The sequence below is a fragment of the Ochotona curzoniae genome, unplaced genomic scaffold (genome assembly GCF_017591425.1).
Source record: "Ochotona curzoniae isolate NIBS_2020 unplaced genomic scaffold, NIBS_Ocur_1.0 scaffold_3890, whole genome shotgun sequence".
In the NCBI taxonomy this organism is placed as follows: domain Eukaryota; kingdom Metazoa; phylum Chordata; class Mammalia; order Lagomorpha; family Ochotonidae; genus Ochotona; species Ochotona curzoniae.
The window spans coordinates 25,792,295-25,816,172 of NW_024467115.1; the positions used below are offsets into that span (position 1 = coordinate 25,792,295).

The following is a 23,878-nucleotide window of genomic DNA, read 5'->3' on the forward strand; positions in this document are numbered from 1 at the left end:
TGCAGGTGATGATAGGTGAGCGCCATTTGATTCACAAGTGGGCAGAAAGGATTACATAGGCAGGGCAACTGTGGCTTCCAAACTCACAGCCCTGAACCAGCTGCCTATTTCTTACTTGTTGAATTCTTTGGTGGAGGACTAAGCCTGTGCTTATAAAGCAAATTGACAGTCTGCTATTACAAAAATTGAAAGGATAAACAAGAAAGGAAGACAAGAAGTAGGGAGAGGATGGGAAGCATATGACGTGCTTAAAATTGCATGTGTGAAATTTGTTAAATCTGTTCTCTACATTAATAAAAAATTAATGGAATTGAAGATTGATATGCTTGCATTTGGTGAGAGGAATTCTTTTCATATGTGGCAATAAAAGTTTTATCTTAAAATGATGTTATTTTGTAATAGCAGTAGTTAAAAAGTAATTCACCTGACCACTTTTATGTGAGGAACGTTTGAAGATTGCCCCAGCAGAAAAATATGTTGACCTGTCTCAGAACTTAGTTTTTTTCCCCCTGGAACATAGCTTACGTGACGGTTTTGGCTGTAATGGTGAACCCTAGCTTAGCTCTTATTGTGAAGATTCCAGATGCCTGATTGTTACCTTCTCTACTTTGGACAGTCAGTGACAAGCTATCTGGTTAGTGGTGAAAGCACCAGACTCAGGAGCAGGAGTACCCAGACTCAGTAAGACTTCAGCTAGCTAGAGTGAACAGCTTCCATTTCAGTAAAAGAGAATGCCACAGAACCTGAGGTATAGTGGATTTTTAGTGAAATGTTAGTTGTAACAGTTCCTGTCAATGCTTTTTATCATTGCCTGCACTTCCGGGCAAAGACAAACCAAGAATAAGGAGAACGTTGCATTTTCACAGCTTTCTCCTTTACTCCAGACACATTCAATTATGCACAGTAATACAGTTAACTTCAATTTTGCTGCGATATTTGTCTTTGTTTAGATATAATGCTGAGCTCTGTGTGAGACCTTTGTCTTTCTCTCTCCCCGCCCTGGTTCCTGTCTTTTTAGTGATGGATGGGCAGACAGAGATGAAGTCATTGAAGGGTATGAGGTGGAAGCCAACGGGGGAATCACGATCAAGCTGCAGTCTCCGGAGGTCAGGTCGTTTGATGATTATTTCTTGAAACTGAGGCTGGACACCAACACAAGGAATCCTTGGTTCCCCGAGTTCTGGCAACATCGGTTCCAGTGCCGTCTACCAGGACATCTTCTGGAAAATCCCAACTTTAAAAGAATTTGTACAGGTAACTCATGTTCACAACAAACAAGGTAAAGCCTTGGTCATCTCCTTCAGCTCCATGACATGTGGTTGAATCATAGCAGTTATTAGGGTGGAGATTCAAAGGCAGGAATCTCCCACAGAGGTAGGTAGAAGAATATTTTATTAGGAGAATGTTTAAAAGATACCACAGATATAGTAAAGTAGCTCTGGTTTGATCTCTTTGCTTTCCCTTTGTGACTTCTATATATTCGCAAGTCAGAGAAACATGAGGTAATCACATCATCGAAGTGGGTGTTCATAGCATACCTGCTGAAAGCAGCCCTCTTCGTTTAAGTCAGAATTCTGATCCCCAGTTCTTCCAATGCGGTAACTCATTCCTGCCATGCCAGCAAGGGGCAGTGCATTGATCTAATTCTTTTAGTAGTTTGGCAAAATACACAATATACCTATTTTTTTTTTCCAACAGAAACTGCCAAGTCTCCTTAATGTTGTGTCTTCGATGGTTACTATTATTTCTGAGAGGGCAATAATTGCCCCCTGGGCTTTTCCGATATAGTCTGGTTTACAACAAGAACATCTTGGGTCTATCACAATGCCATTCAAAGCCAGTCAATCTGTGCTAGATGAATGAAAAAACATGATGAACTTCCCCTGCTGATGCCTGAAGGCCTCTATTACATCTTAATTTTCGCTGTAGACTTGTGGTCATGCATGCATGCTCTGCATAGGACTGAACAGAGATCATTTAGAAAGTTCAAGAATCCATTTATTTATAGCATGCCCACACATAATATATAATACAGTATATGCAGCAGAATAATCTGTGACTCTTCATGAAGAGAAGGAGCTTCTGTTCTATTTTGGCAAATGAAAAAATTATAAAAAATAATCCCATGTCGGGCTTGGACTTGGCACAATGGTTCAACTGGCTAGCACCAACATCCCCTACTGGCACAAGTTTATGTCCTAGTAACTATGGACTGGAGCCCACATCTCCTAAAAACTGCAATTCCTGACTTAAGACTTTTATCACTTATTGTCTTCCACCATATGGAATCTGTGAAAACCAAGTATCTTTACCTCTTTCTACAGAATGCTACACAACTTAGGTGTCTAGGAGCACCATTAGATATTCTTAATTGATGATAGTTTCTATTTCTTTCATTCAAGACATACTTATTAGGCATCTTCTTTATGAAAGACATCATTCCTGGAGATGAAAATGCAGCAGACAATGCAAGAATGAGGAAGCAAGCATGTTCTCAATCACCTTGCAATTCAGTGCAGCAGGTAGACAATAAACAAAAGCAGTGAAAGTGGATGTATCCTTACTGATTTGATCACAGGACTGTGAAGGGGTAAAGCAAGGAGTGAGGATAGGGAACAATGCAGAGGAGAAAATGGTCTGTCTGAGAAGGCTGCACTGGAACAATGATTAAAACATGGACATCGAGGAAGGTGTGAGCCATCCCAACCTTGAGGAAGGTCTTTCCAAGCAGAGGTAACAACAGGAGTGTAGAGGCACAAATGTGCCAGGACCAGCAAATATGCAGTGCCTGGGAGACGACCTCAGCAGTCAGTAGGGAGCAGATCTTGTGGGGCTTAACCAGCTTCTGTAAGAACTTCTTCCTCTGCTGGGAGAGTGAGAAAGGAAGACACTGGAAATTCAGCATGGCAAAGACATGATTGGCCTTCGCTTTCTCAGTAGGATCACTCTGGGTGCAGCGTTTAAGTTTAAGCACTCACCAAAGGAGAAGGGGTTTGAGGAAGGAGGTGAGTGAAGATACCGCAGAAATAACATGGGCACCGGTAGAATGGGCTCGGCCCAGGCAAGTAGAAAGAGCTGTGCGATGCTGAGCTTATGTGGAATAAGAACTGAGATTTGAGCAGACTGCCAAGTATGCAGGAGGATGGGGTCACTGCTGACTGAGACAGGGAAGATTTCAGAAAAAGCCAATCGAGATTTCCGTTAATGGCCCAATTACCTATGTGACTTTGTCATTGTGTTTTATGACTAAGTTCAAAAATACTGTGTCTTAAACATGCTAGAAAGCCTTTTTAATGGCTTATAGGAAATTTTTTTGTGACTTGAGATTTCTAAGCAGAAATTAGAACTCTGAAGCCTGGTACACTAATAATTTCGTTTTTCGATTGCTTCAGTCCCTGTAAATGTCAAGGTCAGAGCTTGATCTCGGCTGATGTTTGCAGTAGGAAATAAAGATTTTCAAATTCATGAATTATTCTTGCATTGTGCTTGAATCTCAAAGCTCTTTTTAAGAGCCTGTTATGTGATTGCAACCTCTCACAAACACGTGTTTATTTGCATTTCATTCTGGAGTCAAGTTCAGCAAATATTTCCTTTAGCTCTTAATTTTCAGAAATGCAGAGGCTTTTCTCTAACTTTTCTGTTTGCAGCTAATTCACAAAATGCTTGATCTTTTCTGCTGCAAATACACTGGTATTTTATCTTCAGTAGCTGATATATATATATATGCATATAAAATCAGTGTGTACACATTCATGCAAACTTACTTTACTCTTCAGTTTTAATAACATTGAAGCCAATTTCACTAAAATACAAACTTCCACTTCATATTTTATTATTATTCCACTAGGCATCTTGAATATCAAATTAATTCTGTAGTGTTATAATGAATATGCAGACACATTTATGAAAATCAGAGTGAGGAAGTAGAATTAACTTTTCCATTTTATTGATAGCTACTATTTCTGTCACTGGGAAACTGGGTCACTTGTGGTGTTTTAAAAGTTTTGAAATTGTCATTAGTTTCTATAGAAACCTTTATTGAACTTAATCTCAGATGTTACTATTTAAATAAGGAGTTTACAGGCACTAAGGGTCCTGAGCCGAGGCTGAGTAATTTGGGAATCATTGTGGATAATTAAAAAGTACTTCATGCAAAGTCCACATCACTGCTTAATTAGCTGAATGTATCAAGGGATTGCAGATGTGTTGGAAAAGCACTAACTGAAACATCAAAGCCGAACTTGTGAAAACTTAACCATTGCACGAATAGGAAAATAGAGTAAGTCTAAAACAAATAAACATTATTCTTTCATTGTTTTGGTTGCTTAGAGGATTTGTGTCATGTTTACAATGGCGTAATGCTTGTCATTCTTGATGAAAACCATGAAACAAGATTTTAAAGGAAGACAAAATGTAGCAAATGGAAGTGACAACTGGATCCAACACTGGCTTAGTTATAATATGTGTAGATAGATAGATAGATAGATAGATAACCACAGATTTAGTTACTATATCTCTAAAATCTACGCTCAAGTGAATGTGAGCCTGTCATGCACATTGTAAATGCACTATTTTGCAACGTGTTAATAGTTATAAAGCGAAAAGGCTGTTGTAAGTGCCACAGCTTAGGAGAAAACAAATAAGCTGTGAGACAGTTTATCTCATGAAAATGATAGCTTTTGAAGTTAAATTTTACTTAATTATATCCTAGAATGTGGAAACCAGAAAATGGAAGCACACAGTTAATCTTTAATCGGTCAAACTTATATAGTTGATGCCAACTTAAACATTTTCTTTTATATTTTTTTCTAGATAAGTTTCTAAAATTAATGATGGAAGATGAAAGTAATATATGCTATCCATGTTTATTGCATCTTAGAAACACCAAAACTCATGAGAAAATTAGGAGCATTAAGAAATCTTTTTTCAACATCCTTAATCCTTCTTGAAATATTTGATATATTGGCATTGTTCTCCATGTAGTTCTGAATCATATACTTAATGCTATATTTTATGTTACTTCCCAAAATAGAATAATTCTCTTTCTTGTAAGTCTATAAAGTTTTCCTTGCCATTACAATCCTTCATTCTTAATAGTTGCATAAAATTGTGAGTAGATACAATCCAGAACTCATCTAATCATTTAATTATTCCTACATACTTAGAATTTTCCCAGTCTTCACACACTGAAAAAAAGAAAAAATAAACTTCCACGATGTAAGAACATTTCTTCTTCCTAAACCATTTTCACTTATGCATTTTAGATAATTTTCTTAAATTATATTTCCAGAACTTCAGTCAAAAGGTACACACATTTCCAAGGCTTTTGAAAATAAGTATTGCAAACAGCAACTCCTACCAGCGCTGTATGAAACTCTGCATATTTTTTTCCATTTTGTTTTATATAGCTATAATCAAACTGTACATATGATTCTATTTGTTATTTCCACTAGGGAGTGTGTTTTATCTGATGTTGCTGCATGGCCTTTCTAACTACCATTATAATCGTTCCTTAATAGTCTATCTGATGAAAATACTTGCTTCCAGTTTTAGTTCCTATGAAAAACAAAGAAGCAAATAAGCACAGTTATTCCCTTATAATTTTTTTTAATATATAGGTATTTCGTTAAGATTAGGAGAATCTTGAGGTCCTTTAGGTTGATTGTCACAGTTGGCAACTGAGTTCCTCCTGGTGATATGCATGGAGATTGGCCGATGATGAATCCTCTACTTCAGTCTTACAAATTACAGAGAGAACTCTGGCCCTGTTGCAGGCATTTGAGAAGTGAGCCCGCAACTAGAAGATATCTCTCCATCTTTTTCTTCATCTTTTTCTTTTCTTGTCTCTCTCTCTCCATATTTCCCTATTTCCCTTCTTTAGGCTTCTTTCCATCTCTTTCTCTCCCTTTCTCTTTCTCCCTTTCAAATAAAATGAGGATGAGTTTTAAAAGCCCATGTATTACTAATGTCTTGCAATGTGGCCATATTACTTACTTTGGTTAAGTGTACAGTGTATAATGCAGTTACTGATTAGAAATGTTTTTCCAAGCCTTTTTCACAACCCAGTGGATTTACAGTTATAATTTTACTTTCCCTCTTATTCTTTGAACCAATTGGAAACAGATAGCAACAGTGCTTTTTAGAACTAGTATAGGATTGTATTTGGCTATTATTTCAAGACATAATGAAACATTTTGGCTTATTATTTTAATGTGCACTAACAACTCAAGACTAGTAAGATAATTATGGCTAGCTAGATGCTATGATTTAAATGTCACCTGCCAAACTCATGTTGAAATTCAATTTACATTATGATGACATTAGCAGATGGAGCCATGAAACACTTCTTTATTAATGAATTAACTCTAGATATAGTCTTCTTATACGATAATAATTTTGGATTCCATTATCTCTTACACATTCACTTGTTCTTCTGCTTTAAGTCATGGGATGATCCAGTCCCAGACCGTCCCCAGATGTGGTCCCTTGGCTTTGAGATTCCTAACCTCCAGAACCACGAGCAAAATAAGCTTTTATTGTTTATAATTTATTCTTTCTGTGAAATTTGGTTACAGTAGCAGAAAACACACCAAAGTGTCAAGGCTTCTAAACAACGAAACTTTCACAGTACCTAATACTGTCATGCACAATTTTTACTGGTACAAGTTTTTATAATATGCCTGCTTTGTTGATTTTCTAACTGTTATGAACCTTTGAATTTTCCATTTTTAATCAACTTATTTTGCAAGGCCATATAAGATTGGTCCGCTATGGTTGATTTGTGTTAAGATAATCCATGAACTGAAATATGGTTTAATTTATCTTGGCTCTGGGTCCTAGGATAGGACCTAGCTGTTTTTACTTTTGAAAGTTTGGATCAAATGCAAAATGTATTTACCTGCAGAATATAATTTACCTTCAACAAAGTATAATTTACTTTCTTTTTTTTTTTTTTTTAAAGATTTATTTTTATTATTTTTTATTGGAAAGGCGGATATACAGAGAGGAGATACAGAGAGGAAGATCTTCCATCCGATGATTCACTCCCCAAGCGAGCCGCAACGGGTCGATACTATGCCAATCCGAAGCCAGGAGCCTCTTCCGGGTCTCTCACGCGGGTGCAGGGTCCCAAAGCTTTGGGCCGTCCTCGACTGCTTTCCCAGGCCACAGGCAGGGAGCTGGAAGGGAAGCCGGGCTGCCGGGATTAGAACCGGCGCCCACATGGGATCCCGGGCGTGCAAGGCGAGGACTTAACCACTTGCGCCACCGCGCCGGGCCCTATAATTTACTTTCGACCAGGAAGTGGCTAATCTTAATTAGAGTTTGTGGAAGACAGAGTGTTTTTCAGCCATCCTTGTATCCATCCTCTTGTAACAGACTTTGCAGCCCGTTTTAAGAGGTAAACTTCTGATTTCCACTGCTTGAATCCATATCGACCTTCCAATCTGTAAGTCTAGGCCTCAATAAGCTTCAAATATTCTCATTTTTCTTCTCTCTCTCTCTTCTCTCTTCTCTCTCTTTTGCAACCCTTTCTCAACCATAAAACATACCTGAGTTAGCCTGCCAGAGACACGCAGTAAATGGATTAAAAGCTGGATGATTCTCAGCTGAGGAGTCCTAGATCAGCAAGGCCCCGGATGAACTTGTCTTTGACTGTTGGTAGATTAGTGAACTCCCAGTTACTCTTAGATCTGTGAACGAAGCAAATCCTTGCTATCCTAAACTGTTAAGCCTTGGCTGTGACTGGTTATGCAGCGTCATGTAGAAGAAGATAACTGGCAAAGGGTCCTCATAGCATTGCAATTCTTGACCCTGACATGGGAAATTATTGGTTTAGCTAAATTAAAAAAAATCATTCTTCAATCAATGCTAGAGTAGATTCAATTTCTGCCCCCGCCCAGAAGAAAAGCAGAATTATACATCAACTTTCCTGGAAAATGTTTAACATATTTATAGGTCCTGGAATCAAGAAGATAAGGCCCCTGATCAAGGCAGTTCAACTATGCTACCTAGGAAATTCAGTTAGCATGCAATAACTTAAAATAAGTATAATTGAAGTTACACTAAATATATACTCTTAAATGTAACAGTTGTGCGCTCTCACATGATGGTTATAGAAGCTGCTTCGTGGAAGCATTTTTCTAAGGCTGTGCATGTCTGCTAGCTAGAAGAATAAAAGCAAACAGACTTTCTGTTGCATCTAGACATTGTAATTTATGGAGCAAATCTTATCACATGGAAGGAAAGCTCTGGAAATATTTTGCTATAAGCACAATGCTTAAATACCTTTCTTTTGAGTAACACTTTTAATCAGAATGATCAAATATGGTAGCCACAAAATTTATATCTACTTATATTTAGCTTCATTAAAATCAAATGAAATTAAAGATTCAGTTTCTTGTTCTCACTCATTTAACATGCCATTAGCCACAAGAGGTTATTGTCTACCACATGGAATATCACAAATGCAGGAAATTTCTTTTATTGAACAGAGTTCTTTTGAAGTGATATGCACCAGAGAGTTCTACTTTTCTCATCTTATAAATGCACATTTGATTGTTTCAAAGTCTTTTGGATCTAATTTACAAAATAGCATTTTGACCATGCCCACACTCTTGGACATTCTTACAAACCACTGTAGCCAAAATATGACTTGCTAATGAGTTGTGTGAGAGCTGAATCGGATGTGGGATAGACCAGGCCAGTCCACTGCACATGCTGGCAAGCACAGGAACCAGGGCTGAGGCTCAACCCCGTGGGGGTTATTTGAAATCGCTCTCACTGGGCTGTCCCCCCGCCCCGGTGACAAGAGGGCTGAGCATGTGCTGGGAAGGGTTGGGCTGGGCCGCAGCACCCCCTGGTTTGCATAAAGGAAGCAGAGAAAGGAGGGCAGAACAAATTGATCCACTACCCCAGCGAAGCTAGGCAGCAAGCTTCTGGGTGAATGGAGACTCTGAGGCAGACTGTGTCAGCCAATTGAGCTTGGAAGGATCTCCTTATTCTTTTTTTTTTTTAATTTTTTTTATTGTTAATAACATTTTTTTTTAAAGATTTATTTTTATTATTTTTTTCATTGGAAAGGCGGATATACAGAGAGGAGAGACAGAGAGGAAGATCTTCCGTCCGATGATTCACTCCCCAAGTGAGCCGCAACGGGCCGATACTATGCCGATCCGAAGCCAGGAGCCTCTTCCGGGTCTCCCACACGGGTACAGGGTCCCAAAGCTTTGGGCCGTCCTCGACTGCTTTCCCAGGCCACAGGCAGGGAGCTGGAAGGGAAGTGGGGCTGCCGGGATTAGAACCAGCGCCCATATGGGATCCCGGGCGTGCAAGGCGAGGACCTTTAACCACTTGCGCCACCGCGCCGGGCCCTGTTAATAACATTGTATTATGTGATACAGTTTTATAGGTGCTTGGATTTCCCCTACTCCTCCCACAATCCTCCCCCCATGGTGCATAACCACCGTTCAAGTTCAGCTGAGATTCCTGCATTGCAAGCACATACCCAGCATAGAGTCCAGGATCTTATTGTCCAGATAACATTTCAACGGCTTCTTGGGGAGACCTTCTCTGGTCTGAAGGCAGAGCTAACAGAGTAAAGTTCCGGTCAGTTAAAAGCCCCAACTAAACATCAGCAACAATATACAATGTTATGGAATTGATTGACATAGTATTGAGTAAAATCTTATTCTTGAATCTGCAAATTCAATAGCATTTCAGAACCATTGAAACCACTTGAGCAGAACCCTCAGAATATGCTCCACATTAGGGATCCTGGGGTGAAGTCTTCTCCGCCCCCAGGGACCGGGGCCGTTGGGAAGCTGAGTGTGCCCCCCTCCCCCAGATAAAGGAAGAAGAGAAAGAAGGTATGTGAACAGTGAGCTCACCTACTTTCCCTTAGTCCTCAGCCATTCCCACACTGCCCAACTGTGTAAACATCATCAAAATAAAAAGGGGGGGATACTGAGGAGTAATTCAAAAATTAAGACTAAAATACTCTGAGAACAATAATTAAATTCCCATGTTAAAAATGAACTAAAAAAGGAAAGACTAAGCATGGCTTGATTCGCTTGTTAAGTCCAATACAGTCCCTATTTCTCAGTGCTTTTAATTTTCGATGTTCTTAAAGAAACATGTTCTGTTATCTAATCAACTCATCATAAAGGTTGACAGTCATGTGATTCTCCAATTTAAGCCTTTCTTTCTTAAGAGGCTTAAATGATTTTCAGCTAATAGAAGATAGAGAATTAAGGTTTAAAATAGAACTTCTTCAAGACATCTAATATTTATTTTGTGAATCATTGCTGTTTTGTCGTTTAGTTAAAACATTAAACCTACAGTTGTATATTATTAGATGCATTTTTTAAAAATATGCCAACTAACCAGGTACCTGTGATTCAGATACCCCAGCTCTTAGTGGAATTTGTTTCAACTGAATAGCAGAATTTTTTTGTTAAGTTATTAACCTTTATTAAAGAGCTGATATGTCCGTGAAGTTGAGTCCTACCTCAAATGGTCTAACTCATGTACAAGTTTGAGAGATTTTTTTTTAATGACTCTTCATAAAGGTTTCACCCTGATATATGTGGCTGGTATATATTTTAGTAAATTACTTAAGAGATTCCTCCATATTCTGTAAGTTGTGTTGTTTCTCACCAAGGAAATAATTTTTATCTCATTTCCTGTGCATGTTTGTTGCTGAGGAAATTCATAGGTAATAAGTCATAATGTGGAAAAGATGGCTGGAAAAGTCACGGTGGAAAAGATGGCTCTGTGCTAATTGTCCAGCAGCCCAAGAAATCGTGGGCTTTCTCACCCCTCACTCCTGAAAGGGGGAATGCTGAAAAGAAGCGGCACATTATTTTTTGCTTTCTCCTGTTAAATGGATTTGGGTTGACTGTCTTATGTGCAGTTGTTTGATTTAGCTTGAAAATTAAAGGCACAGAGTAGTTTCCAGAGCTAAGCAGTGTATTTTTAAATATTTATACTGTGAACTCGAAGTTAAAACAACGAAAATACATGGTGAATTTTCCAACGCTCTCATCACATTATCACATTTGTTGTCACTTCTACAATATATTGTGGAGGCTGACCTCTGTATTAGTAACAGTGATATTGTTGACCCAATACTGTAGTGTTCACTTTTATCTTGGGTTGCAAATCTTTGTCTCTTATGATTACTGTATCCCTTCACTTACCCTTGTCTGCTTACTATGCTGTCTATTGTTATCCTTATACTGCTCTATTTTTACCCTGCAATTCGGTCTATTTAAAATTCCCTAATGTTTTGACTAAAATAAATAGGGCTTAACAGTTTAAAATCCTGTTAATAGATTCAGAAACCTGTCATAAGCAAGTGTTATAATCGTTCTGCTCCATGGAAAAGTCCTTTAAAGACTAGTGCTTGGGATACGGAGCGTGCTTCTCCATCTCTGGGGTGTTCCCAGCAAGTGTTGGGGCCATAATCAAGGTGTATTTATTTTGTAGACTAAGGATCTCTACCCTCTCTTCAGGAAAATAAGCAGAAGAGAGAAGACAACAGTTTTGAAAGGTCTTATGCATATATAGCTTTCTAATGCCACCATGGTGATTTTTGAAGATAAACTTGAGCAGAAAAAATACAGATAGATAGCAGATGATAAGGAGATAAATTAAGCAGGTAGCCCTAAGATAGTTGGTTCAAAAAAAAAAAAGTTGTCCTTCAGGTGTGTGATAGCTTGGAAATTAGAAAGACACATTAGTGGATGGAGATGTTATGCCCAAAGACCATTACAGCATTATTATGTTATCAAGAAAGACAATTGTCATTTCCAGAAACCATCTTTTTCTTCTTCTTCTTTGTTTTCTTTTAATATTTATTTATTTTTATTGGAAAGGCAGATATACAGAGAGAAGGAGAGACAGAAACGAAGATATTCTGTTCAATGGTTCACTCCCCAAGTGGCCGCAATGGCTGGCGCTGAGCCAATCCGAACCCAGGAGCCAAGAGCTTCCTCCAAGTCTCCCATGTGGGTGCGGGGTCCCAAGGCTTCATGCTATGCTCTACTGCTTTCCCAGGCCACAAGCAGGGAGCTGGATGGGAAGCAGAGCTGCAGGGATTAGAACTGGTGCACATATGGGATCCTGGTGTGTTCAAGCAGAGGACTTTAACTGCTACGCTATCATGCCTGGCTCCAGAGGCTGTTTTTTTATCGAGTGTCTATACTTGTCGAAGTCCTCATGCACCATGCATATCAGTTAATAAGACACGTCTGAATTTTTAAGTGCCACCTTGAACATTGTGACAAAGTTGACAGCACAAAATAATGCTCATTTATTATCTAACAGCTCTAAAGGGCAGAAATTACAGCACACCCTGGCTCATGAGTCTTATCTGGCACCTCATAAGGCACTAGATATGAATTTATCAGAAACTCAGATAGGTTGTTGACCAAATCCTGTAGTTTTCAGTGGTAATGGTGAGGTTCCAGCACGTTCCTGAAAGTTCCTACTCTCAGAAACTCATGCACTTTTCAAGTTTTCCATCTTATCACTCCAGGCAAAAATGACTTAGGTCCCTTCTGGGCCTCAAATCTCAGATTCTCTTCTGTTGTTTTTCTCTGACTCTCCATAGAAAGAGCCCTTTACTTTTCAATGTTTTGTGTGATTTAGATTAGGTCTACATGAACAATTCAGATCGACTCTAATGAATTCCTTCATTTTAATTTTATCTTTAAAGAAACTACACCATTGGGCTGATGTGGTAGCATTAAAGGCTAATCTTTCACCTGCAGCACTGGTAACTTGTATGGGCCCTCGTTCCTGGTCTGGCTGCTCCACTTCTAACCCACCTTCCTGTTTATTGGCCTGGGAAAGCAGCAGAGGCTGGCTCAAGGCCTTGAACACTGGAACCATTATTGGAAAACCCAGAAAAAGTCCCTGGCTCCTGGCTCAGCTCCAGGCATTGCAGCTATGTGGGGAGTAAACCAGCAGATGTAAGATCTATTTCTCTCTCTTTTTCTCTCCATTTCCTCCCCTGTCTCTCAGTAAATCTGTCTTTCAAATAAATAAATAAATAAATAGCCTATTCTACGGTCATGGCACTGTTCCAGAAGACATTGACATTGGTTGGGGATCATTCTTTTTACCACACACACAAAAAATTAAGTTATTTCTTACTACTTGCCTGCTTTATTATTTCAGGTAGATTAGCTTGTCAGTCTCTGTTATCTTCAATGCATGAAATCTAATTTTTCAAAGGACTGGCGATAAAATGACATGAATTGGTTACATTTGAAATGTGTGCCCTCCCTTTCTGGAGTATCTCCAAGCATGAGTAGCCAGTTTGCTCCTTTATCCTGGTTAGATTTCTCAGTTTGTTGTATTTCACAGACAGCCAGTTTGGGAAAAGGATAATTTGCATTGATAAGTATATCTCATTGAACATAAAAGATTATCTTCAACTATTTGGGGCAATAGTTATGAAAATACTTTAGTACATTTCCTGATATAAATCTAGAAAAGTGTTGATAATGAGTATGTCTCCTCTGTTGTAAGATTCTGCCAATCAGAGAGACTCGAGTGACTGATAGAAGACCATTCCTATCACTGAGTATGTGTAAGTCCCAGGATGGTGCTGCCCTTTCCCCCGGTGGGCATCGTCAGGGGCTCCTGGGGTGGGAGTGATCTAACTCCCAACACCCAAAGGATCCTGATTCTTACATGCTTTATTGCTGGTTACATTCCTGTTTTTACGTTTTTGCCGGTTTGTGTGGGCTGGAGATGGGTACAGGTGTCCTGGTCAAGCAAATGGTCTCTGAGGCTTTCTCGTTCTCTTTTTTAAAAATTTGTTATTATTACATCTTTTTATTGTAAAGTAAGATACACACAGAGGGGAGAGACAGAGAGGAAGATCTTCCATCTGATGAATCAATCCCCTAATGACTGTAACTGTCAGTGCGGTCCTGCACCGATGTGAAGCCAGGAGCCAAGCGCTTCCTCCAGGTCTCGCATGCAGGTGCAGTATCCCAAGGCTTTGGATCATCCTCGACAAGCAGGTGGGCCTGATGGGAGGCCACAAGCAGGGAGCTGGATGGGAAGCAGGACTTCAGGTATTGGAACCGGTGTCCCTATGGGATACGGGTGTGTTCAAGGTGAGGACTTTAACCACTAGGCTGCCACACTGGGCCTTCTCTTCCTTTTTAAATCTTTATGTCCTTCGGTCTAAAGAAGATAGATTGAATAATGCCCAAATTTCTTATCACATTTATAAAGCCCTTCTTCCTGAAGCTGGTACTGTCTCCACCCCTGTGACTCCTGTGTCCTTCAGGCATCTCACTGCTAACCAGCACTGAGTGAACAGGGACAGAGAACTAGAATACAGTTACATCTTATCCTGATCATCAATCCTGATGGAAGATTTGGGGAAAAATAATGTGGATTCCAGTAAGCAGAAGGGATTGGTTCTGTGACAATTCTTATCCTAGAATCCCGTGTCAGCCGTGAGAAGCTGAATTGTTCTTGATATGTGAATGGTCTTTTAACAAGTAGATCAGGAAGAACTGAGGATGTTGGAGTCTGTCGTTACTCCTTCTTATTTAGCAACATTAAGAATCTAGACCAGATACAATGCTTTGTTTCTCCTTAATAAAGCACCATAAATTTCAAGACTTTGTTTTGACAATCTCATTTCTTTTAGCCCAAGACAATTTCATGTTGCTGATGAGATATGGCCAGACCTTATCCTTGCTTCAATTCCCGTATAAACAATTTCTTTTCATTATGAAGTCTTTCCCTCTTATAAGATTAGCTAAAACCTAACAAGAAAGGAAAAATGTACTTTGCAGTCTCACTGCTAAAGCAAACATAATACTCCAGTTGCAGATTTTCTCTCACTTAGGAATGATTTTGCTATGAAGTAAGAAAGCCCTCTCATTGAGTGACATATTGCAAATGAAATTTGTAGCCTCTTGAACTTCATTACGATTTTGAGACTCAGCCAGGAAAGTATTATGATATAATAACTTATATTTATATAATGCCTTTTTTCTACAACTTGTTTGAAACATCCAGCACAACCTTTCAACTTATCTCCATAACCCGAATGTTACTTGTTAAGGGGAAGGCCTCGCTAAGTTCATTTGATAAATTGTAAGTGAAGTTACATGATCCAACAGAATTCTCAGAATTTTCTAGTGAACATCATTCACTCTGAATCCTTCCAGGGAAAGTTGTTTTCATCCATCAGATGCCCTTTTTTTGCAATTCATTGTGTTGTCCATAGATTCAGTACCAACTTCTGCTTTGTTTGTCAAGCCCAATAACTATGCCACTCTGCCATTCGTCGCCTGATTCACAGCCACCAATTGTTTGTACTTTGTTCAAAGTACTTGAGAATCTACAACTATTCTGGGTGTGAACAACAGTGGCTGTTTTTGTAGGCCTATGAAACAGCAAAACAAAATGAAAACAAAGGTGTTAAGCCAACTTTCTAATGCTTTAGTTTGGGTCAGTGCACTACACAGCTTTCTCATGAAGCTTTGGTCTGTGTTTTAAGGCAGCAATTTGGAAACCACTCTTTCAACTACTCCTTGCTAAGGATCTTCTACTTGAATGATATGGCACACAAGCATGTGTTTGAGAAATTAGACTCACATTTTGTGTTTCATAATGTTGACTAAAACTGTGACTATTGAAAATCGCATGCAATAATGATAATAAATATAATTATTCATTGAAAGGCAATGGGGTGACAGATAGGAATGCATAACTCACAAGAGAGAAAAGTTTATTGCTAGTAAGAAATGAAGCAAACAAAAGGAATCATTTTCTACCTGTCATATATTGACACAGTTCTCACAAAATTGCAGTTTCTAATGTTGGTTAGGACAGGAAAAAAATGACATTAAGACACATGGCTGATGGCAGAATGATTTAGGAAGGCAATTTTTCAAAATGCATCTGGAATCTAAAGTTTGAAGGGCTGGTGTTTGTGGTACAGTGAACTAAGTCATCACTTACAATGCTAATATCTTTTGTTAAAACAGTGGTTCAAGTTACAACTACTCTACGTCCTGTACGACTCTCCGTTAACTCTCATAGGAAGACAGTGGAAGATGACTCAAGAGTTTGGGCAACTGCCACTCCTGGGTAGCCCCACTCAGAATTCCTGATTACCAGCCCTGAACTGGTCCACATGTGGCTGTTATTATTTGAGGGGTGTGAAATGATAAATAGAAAATTTCTCTGTTTCTGTCACTCCTCCTTTCAAATAAATAAATAATTTTTAAAAGATTAGACAATTTAACAGACTGATAACAGGATTAACAGACATGCAATACGGTTAATTTTTTTTTCATGCAAACCAGATAATAAATTCTTTATTTATACTTGCATACTTTTTTCAGTAGTGACATATGTAAGTTTAAAAGCAGTTAAGGTTGTGGCTGAATGGGAATGAGAAAGTGAGAATACGGTAAAAGTTGTTTAACAAACCCGTTTATAGCAACATGACTTTGTGGCCTATCCCATTCTTTTTGATGTGACCAATCCCATTCCTTTTGAAATCTGGATTTAGTTTTGTGTTTACATCTGAATTAATAAGCCAATGTTAACTTCGTCTTTTGTACCTTCTTGGTTATCCATGTGTTTTAGCACCTCATGTCTGTAGAATAGAGAAAGACTTTTGTGTGCTGAGAATATTCATTTTGGACTGGACACCAACCACGTAGTATATGAGATCTGTGAAAGTGTGCTAGCACCCATAATGTGAACCTTCTATCCTAAAGATGATAACTCCTTTGACTTACTGTGTCAGTGTAAGCCCCTCTACCCAGAAGGTCTCTATCGTGTTCAGTAAATTATGCCTGTCATTGCTATCTTTCCTAACCATATCCTCCACACTTATTGTCTCTCTGTTTTCCGTTTTATTGATATTATGGGTTCTTATGAACCCTTCTCCCTTCATTCTCTTTACTTGTCTCTCTCTCTTGTTTGACAATTGTCTTATGTCCAACTTTCTCCATGAATATCTCCCACAGGGCATGCGGGATTCTACCCTAAGTCCTTTCCTAAATCCGTATCTTTATACTTGGATCCACACAATTTTACTCTTTATTTTATGAAAACAGCAGAGTAAGACGTGTGAAACATGTTCCATGGAAGGCTAAGTGAACAAGTTTCAAAATGATAATAATTTCTATTCTGTTGAATAACTTCAATGAATGATCTGGTATTTTCATTGTCATTTTATTCTAAAAGCCATTTTTTGTATGATTTCAGACATCAATGTCTTTATTATGTCAGAGACCTAGGCATACATGAGCCTTAAACTGTTCTCCTTGAGCCACTCTCAGCTCATGTGGATAAGCTGGAATGCAGTTTTGATTCTGACTGAGGTATCTGAAGGGTGCTTTACCTTATTACTTTATATTTTTTGAAAGATTCATCTCTTTTATTGGAAAGGTAGATACACAGAGAGGAGGAGAGACAAAGGAAGATCTTCCGTCCAATGATTCACTCCCCAAGTGTCGGTGCTGTGACGATCCGAAGCCAGGAGCCAGGAACTGCTTTCTGGGTTTCCCATGTGGGTTCAGGGTCCCAAGGCTTGGCCGTCTTTGACTGCTTTCCCAGGCCACAAGCAGGAAGCTGGGTGGGAAATGGAGTTGCCAGGATTAGAACCGGCGTCCATATGGGATCCTAGCGCGTTCAAGGCGAGGACCTTAACGATTACACTATCGTGCTTGGCCCACTTTATTATTTTAGACTGAATACATGCCTAACCTTCCTACTGCATTGTTTTCATTTTATACAGCTTCTTAATTTATTTCTATCGATTCAGGAACTCCTGATTCGAACAATGCGTTGTAGAAACATTTCATTTAATATAGCGTTGTTAGTCAGTTATCTCAAACGATAGCTGATAGACATCATATTAATTTCCTTTTGAATGGTCTTTAATGTATTTTAGTTGCCATCAATTATAATAAAAATTCATTTCATCCTGATTTGTCGGTCATTCTCTATCAGAGCATTTGCAATCATGTGGCTTGTCTGACAATTTGATGGTAGTTTGGTGATTGGCATAAGGAATAAGGAAATTCTTGTGAATTTCTAGCATAACAGTGGTCCTCGGTGACACTTCTCATTCCAAACATCCCTTGGCCTCAGTGAATAGTATCACAATCTCATCCAATTTCAGAAAGCCACAGGCAACAGAATTTCACTGCTAAACAGCAGTATCCTTTCACTCACAAAACAAACCTTTCCCTAGACGATTTAGCCATAAAAAAAAATTCTCCAAAGAATATTGTATGCTCCCCATTTAGATCAGTTTCAATAGATCTAATGACTGTCGTTATTGTGATTCAGTAATTGTTGAAGCTAAAGGGAACCATTCTGCTTTGCCTTTTGCAGTTCGATACTGTTCAGAAGACATCTGCAAAACCAGTGTCCAGTGTCTTTTTACTGAAGCTGTTTTTAATTGCTCCCCTGTTAACCTCACCGCTAGAATAGACTGTCGTATTTGATCAATGTGGTCATGTCGTGCTGACCAATTTTTTTTTTGCAGCTTTCCCTACTAGAATATTTCTGAATTTTTACAAAAGGAATATACATGTTGTAACACCAGTACTTGTTTCTCAGCAAATGAGTCACTCAAATGTCTTTCTTACCCCTTGTTCAGTATGGAATTCATCTCTGCAGCTCTCTTTCATTCCCAGCTATTTAGGAAATCATTGCTGAAGGACCAAAGCCTTGTCCCTGTCCTCAGCACCCGATCCATGACAGCTCAGCACGATCTGGACTAACCAAGAGTCCTTCATCTGTGTTTAGTTCATGTGGAGGAATCTGATAAGCATCAGGTGCTCAAGTCACGTAGTGCTTTGCATTGCATACATACAACTATTTAGCTCAAGTCATGCAAAAGCATACAGACAGATCTGCTAAGAGTCATGGTATCTATTGATTTTGTACCCAGGGTCAAAATTGTCTTCATGGTACATATGCCTTTGTGTATATCAGTCTGAATTTCTTCCTTGATGATGAATCACAACTATCCTTTTTTTTTTCAGTATAACCTTGACCATGACAAACCTTGGTCTATAATCTGTGCTTTCTCAAACTTGAGCCTTATTGTTTACTATGATGAAGAGGTCTCTGTCATACTCTTACTAGAATTGAAGCCCTGTGTTGTTGAGAATCAGATAGATATGCTAGGGGAAAAAAATGCGAAACCCTTTGTTCATCTAAATTCCAAGCCCCATTTGAATGTTTATCTTGATATATTAGAAAAAGTATACTTTTTGAAAAGATTTATTACCCACATATAAGGGAGAATTATTTGTACATACACAAATTTTGTTGTGGATATAGTTTTTGTCAGATTTTGTTTTAGATCTCTGTCAAAGAAACTGGTAAGAGTTATATACCAAACAGTTTCAATGTAACTATCTTACATTTTGCTTTGCGTGAGTGCAGTTGAATATCTTTTCATTTGATAATTATTTAGGCCCGTGGCTTATTTTCCTGCTGGACTATGATATTTTTACTACTTTTATAAAGATTAATTTATGTTAATCTGAAAGGCAGATTTTTGCTGTGAGAGGAGAGACAGAGAAGTCCGCCCATCCATGCTGCTTCAATCCCCACGCGCTTCCAAGTATCCCACACGGGTGCAGGGTACCAAGCACTTGGCCATCCCCTGCTGTTCTCAGGTGGTAAGCAGAGAGCTGGATTGGAAGTCGTGACCCAAGGCATGAAATGGTACCATTATGGAATGCCAACCCCACAGGGTGGAGAATTACCCTGATGCACCACCATGCTGGCCCCTACCTTTTTACTCTTTATTTGCTTTTCTCTTTATATAATAGAGCCATTAAAGTCCTTAAATGCAATGCAATTCTTAAAGTGTTATTTAAAAATAAATAAAATATTAAGTATTAAAAAGGCAAATTCTGCTTTGGACACAAAAAAATAAAAACCCACGTAATTGTAATAAAGGAGCGCTGGGCTGGTCTCATACACCCTCAAATAAGAACAGCTGGCAAACATCTGGAAAAAGTTGGCCATGTTTCCTGATTAGTGTTTCCGTGGGACTGAATCGCAAGGTGAAGATCTCATCCAAAGGTTACATATCACATATCATCCTAGAACGCCAGTTTCCCAAAGTCACTGAAGAAATTCCACAAGCAACAGAACTTTGGGCCAGAGATGCTGAGTTCTATGCTTCTGAAGCCCATGTTTAATGTGTGTTTTTTAAAAAGATTTATTTATCTTTATTACAAAGTCAGATATACAGAGAGGAGGCGAGACAGAGAGGAAGATCTTCCATCCAATGATTCACTCCCCAAGTGACCGCTACGGTTGGTGCTGCATTGATCCAGAGCCAGGAACCTCCTCCAGGTCTCTGACGCAGGTGCAGGGTCTCAAGGCTTTGGGCCATCCTTGATTGCTTTCCCACGCCACAAGTAGGGAGCTGGATGGGAAGTGGTGTTGCCGGGATTAGAACCAGTGCCCATATGGGATCCTGGAGCGTTCAAGGCGAAGACTTTAACTGCTAGACCATCATGCCGGGCCCTAATTCATGTTTTTATAAGCTGAACCACAATCAGTTTGCAAAGGACTGACCTCATCAGTACAGTCTCCATAGCTTCAGTTGTAGAGCACAGTGCTGCTTGAAGAGAGCTCCTCATGAGCCCCTAGATTTTCTTTAAAATTGGTGCTTATCATTTGGGCTCCAAACTCACAGTCAAGAGTCATGCCTGCCTCTAGGGCTGCATGCTTGATTCGATTGTGCAGCTATTCCTCCATGATTATTTCCCACTAGAACAGATTTATTCCCATGGAAGATGCACTTCAAGGTTTTGAGCAACAGGAAACGACTGTATTTAGAAGAAGTGATTGTAAAGTAGCATAGGGGCTGAGACACAAACCTTGGAGAAATGTATTAACTGTTTCTTGTGCCTAAGGCAATCTGAAGTTCACAAATATTGAAAAAGAATACTGATTCTTAGTGGTGAGTTTATTTCCGAAATTTTAAAAGGAATTCTTATGCATTTATATGAGAGGCAAAAAGGTAGAGAAGGTCTCCATTGCTGATCCAGTCCCGAAATGTTATCAGTTGGTGGGGTCCAAACCTGGAAGCAAGGAACTCAGTCTCAGTCGCCCACATATTTGCCAGAAACCCAACTACCTGGGCGATTCCTGTTTCCCTCAGGCTCTGTGTGAGTAGGAATCCAGAATGAATAAAAGTCAGGAAATGAATTCAGGCATTCCAATGTGGAAAGTGAACATCTTGCTCAACATCTAAATTTGTAACCCAAATGTTACTCCAAATCACTTTTGTCTGTTGATTTTGACCTTATCTATGCAGTGGCTGTTGAAGCCATTACATGAAAGATCAAAGAAAAAGAATCTGTCTATGTACCAGCATCATTCGTGAAAGATAAATCATGGAACCTAACAATGATGAAATTTTGCACAAGTTTCCTAGATTATACATGGTCTGTGATGAGGGACAAAATTTATGTTAACACAACCATATTTATTAAATAATGGTTAGTAGAATAAATTTCGGTACATGTTTTATTAGTTAATAATTATTAACATGGTGGCAAATAACAGGTTTCTTAAGTGTAATATCACTTCTGGCTGAAAGTAAATGACAGTAGAATACAGTATAAACAGAGTTTTGAAGTTGGACCGGATATCACTCCACTGACTGACTGCCTTTATCCAGCGTTAGGATTGTAGGCAAATAGTCTGGTCCAGTCTACAGATTTTCCATCTGTGAATGTGATAATAATGTTGTCAATTTCACAGATGCTTGTGAGATTAATCAGGTAACAGAGGTAGAGAACCTAATTGTATTCCTGAAACATAGCCAACGATACATCATGTTATCACTTACAGGGCCAGATGTGATACTAATTCCTGTAACATTAAAAAATTAAATTTTGTACTTTGGAATACATTTTTTTAAAAAGTTACCAAGGCAGTACACTGTGCAACTGGTTTTCCCTATTGTCATCTTACGTTGCTGTGTAATATTTGTCACAATTAACACACCAACATTGATAAATTGGTATAATCTAACCCCCCACCAAATATTTTTTAACTCATCAGTTTTTTCTTTTACCGATCTGGAGTTCTATCCCAGATATGACATATGACATTGCATTTTTTTAAGATTTTTTTTTTTATTGGAAAGTCAGATATACAGGGAGGAAGAGAGAGAAGATCTTCCACCCGATGATTCACTCCCCAAGTGGCTGCAACAGCCAGAGCTGAGCTTATGTAAACCAGGAACCAGGAGCTTCTTCTGGGTCTCCCTAGCAGGTGCAGGATCCCAAGGTTTGGGCTGTCCTCGACTGCTTTTCCAGGCCTCAGGCAGGGAGCTGGATGGCAAGCGGGACACAAATAAGCACCAATATTGGATTCTGGCAGGTAAAAGGCTACTACGCTACTGCACTAGACCCGCATTTGTTTTTTCTTTAGGCTAATATTCCTCAAACATTTCTGATTTTTGATGACTTTCACAATTTTCAGAGCACTGATCAGGTATTTTGTAGAATACCCCTCAAATGGGATTTTGGTCATCTATTTCTTTTGGACCAGGATTATGAAAAGCTACAGTACAGTACAGTACAGTACAGTCTCTTTGTTCAAACAGAACTGGATTAGCTGAGGCAATCTTAAGTGAAAACACAGTTGGGGGGGCATCACAATACCAGCTTTTCATGCATATCATAGGGCTGCTAAAATCAAAACAGCCTCGAACTAGCGCAAAAATTGGCATGTATAACAATGGGACACAAAAGAAATCCCAGATATTAATTCATACCTCTACAGCCACCTAAGCTTTGACAAATGAGGTGAAATTACTCTGTTGATAAAGGACGGTCTCTTCAACAAATGGTGTTGGGAAAAGCAGATCTTAGTTTACAGAAGTATGAGCAAAACCTGCATCTAAATCTACAACCTGATATCGTCCAGTCACTAGAGGAAAACACAGGGGAGACTTGAATCTTATTTTCACGTTGAAGTCACCAACACCATTTCACTTGAGGCCAAGCAATGCAATTGGCTTCTGAAACCCTCCATCATTTATTTATTTGTCCAGTCTTATTACACAAATGTGTTTCTAATTCAGCACTCTTAGCACAAATCGCATACGAGACGCTATTTCTGACTAGTCTACCATGTTTTTGATTCCATTGCTGAGTGTAGTTTTAATACCTGTATTAGGGCTTGGATCCCTCATTATGCTTTTTGTCAGGAAAGCATTATATTTGCCTATCTTGTTTCTTTAAATAGAGGTGTTGATAGCTAAGGTTGAACAGAAGATATCCAAACACATTTATATGAAATCTGGACATTAAATTTGTTTCTTCGAGAGTCTTTCTGCTAACAGCTCTTTGCTCTGTGTGCCTGACGTCATTAACCTTAGGAGCTACTCTTAAATTCTTAACAGCTATTGACTAAAATTTCACTAGCCTTGAGATCAGTGTGATTTTATTAGGCCCTTAAAAATCCTCAATTTGATTATTTTAGAAGAGATTGCTGGGAGACACCTAAGAAAAGGAAACATCCCACCAAAAAAATTCCCACAATTGCAAAGTTGGTATAGCTGAGGTTATGACCTAACTCAACAAAAAGGGCTACGTAACATAACATTGGGAAATATAAGCCAGCTATTCGATTCCCCTAGGAAATGAATTTTAAATGGAAATTCAGAAAATTATCTTATTTAAATTGTAAGCCAAAATGTATCTTATTTGTCAGTGGTCCAAGCATGGTAATAAAGACAATGGCCTGTGTTTAAACCCCTGAGTCTGTGAGGAAAATGGCAAGTTACATTTCAAGCTTTCATTTCATTAAGTTGATATATGGACGTGCAGAA

The 23,878-nt window shown here is 38.9% G+C and overlaps 1 protein-coding gene across 3 annotated transcripts in view; it reads left to right on the top strand.

Moving 5' to 3' along the window:
• The window catches only part of GRM1 (glutamate metabotropic receptor 1), a 328,706-nt gene that overhangs the window by 240,689 nt on the left and 64,139 nt on the right, over positions 1–23,878 (top strand). For all 3 annotated transcript variants that reach the window (XM_040965269.1, XM_040965270.1, XM_040965271.1), the window contains exon 3: positions 1,019–1,254. In XM_040965269.1, the coding sequence (XP_040821203.1) occupies positions 1,019–1,254 (236 nt within the window). The remainder of the gene's footprint in view (positions 1–1,018; positions 1,255–23,878) is intronic.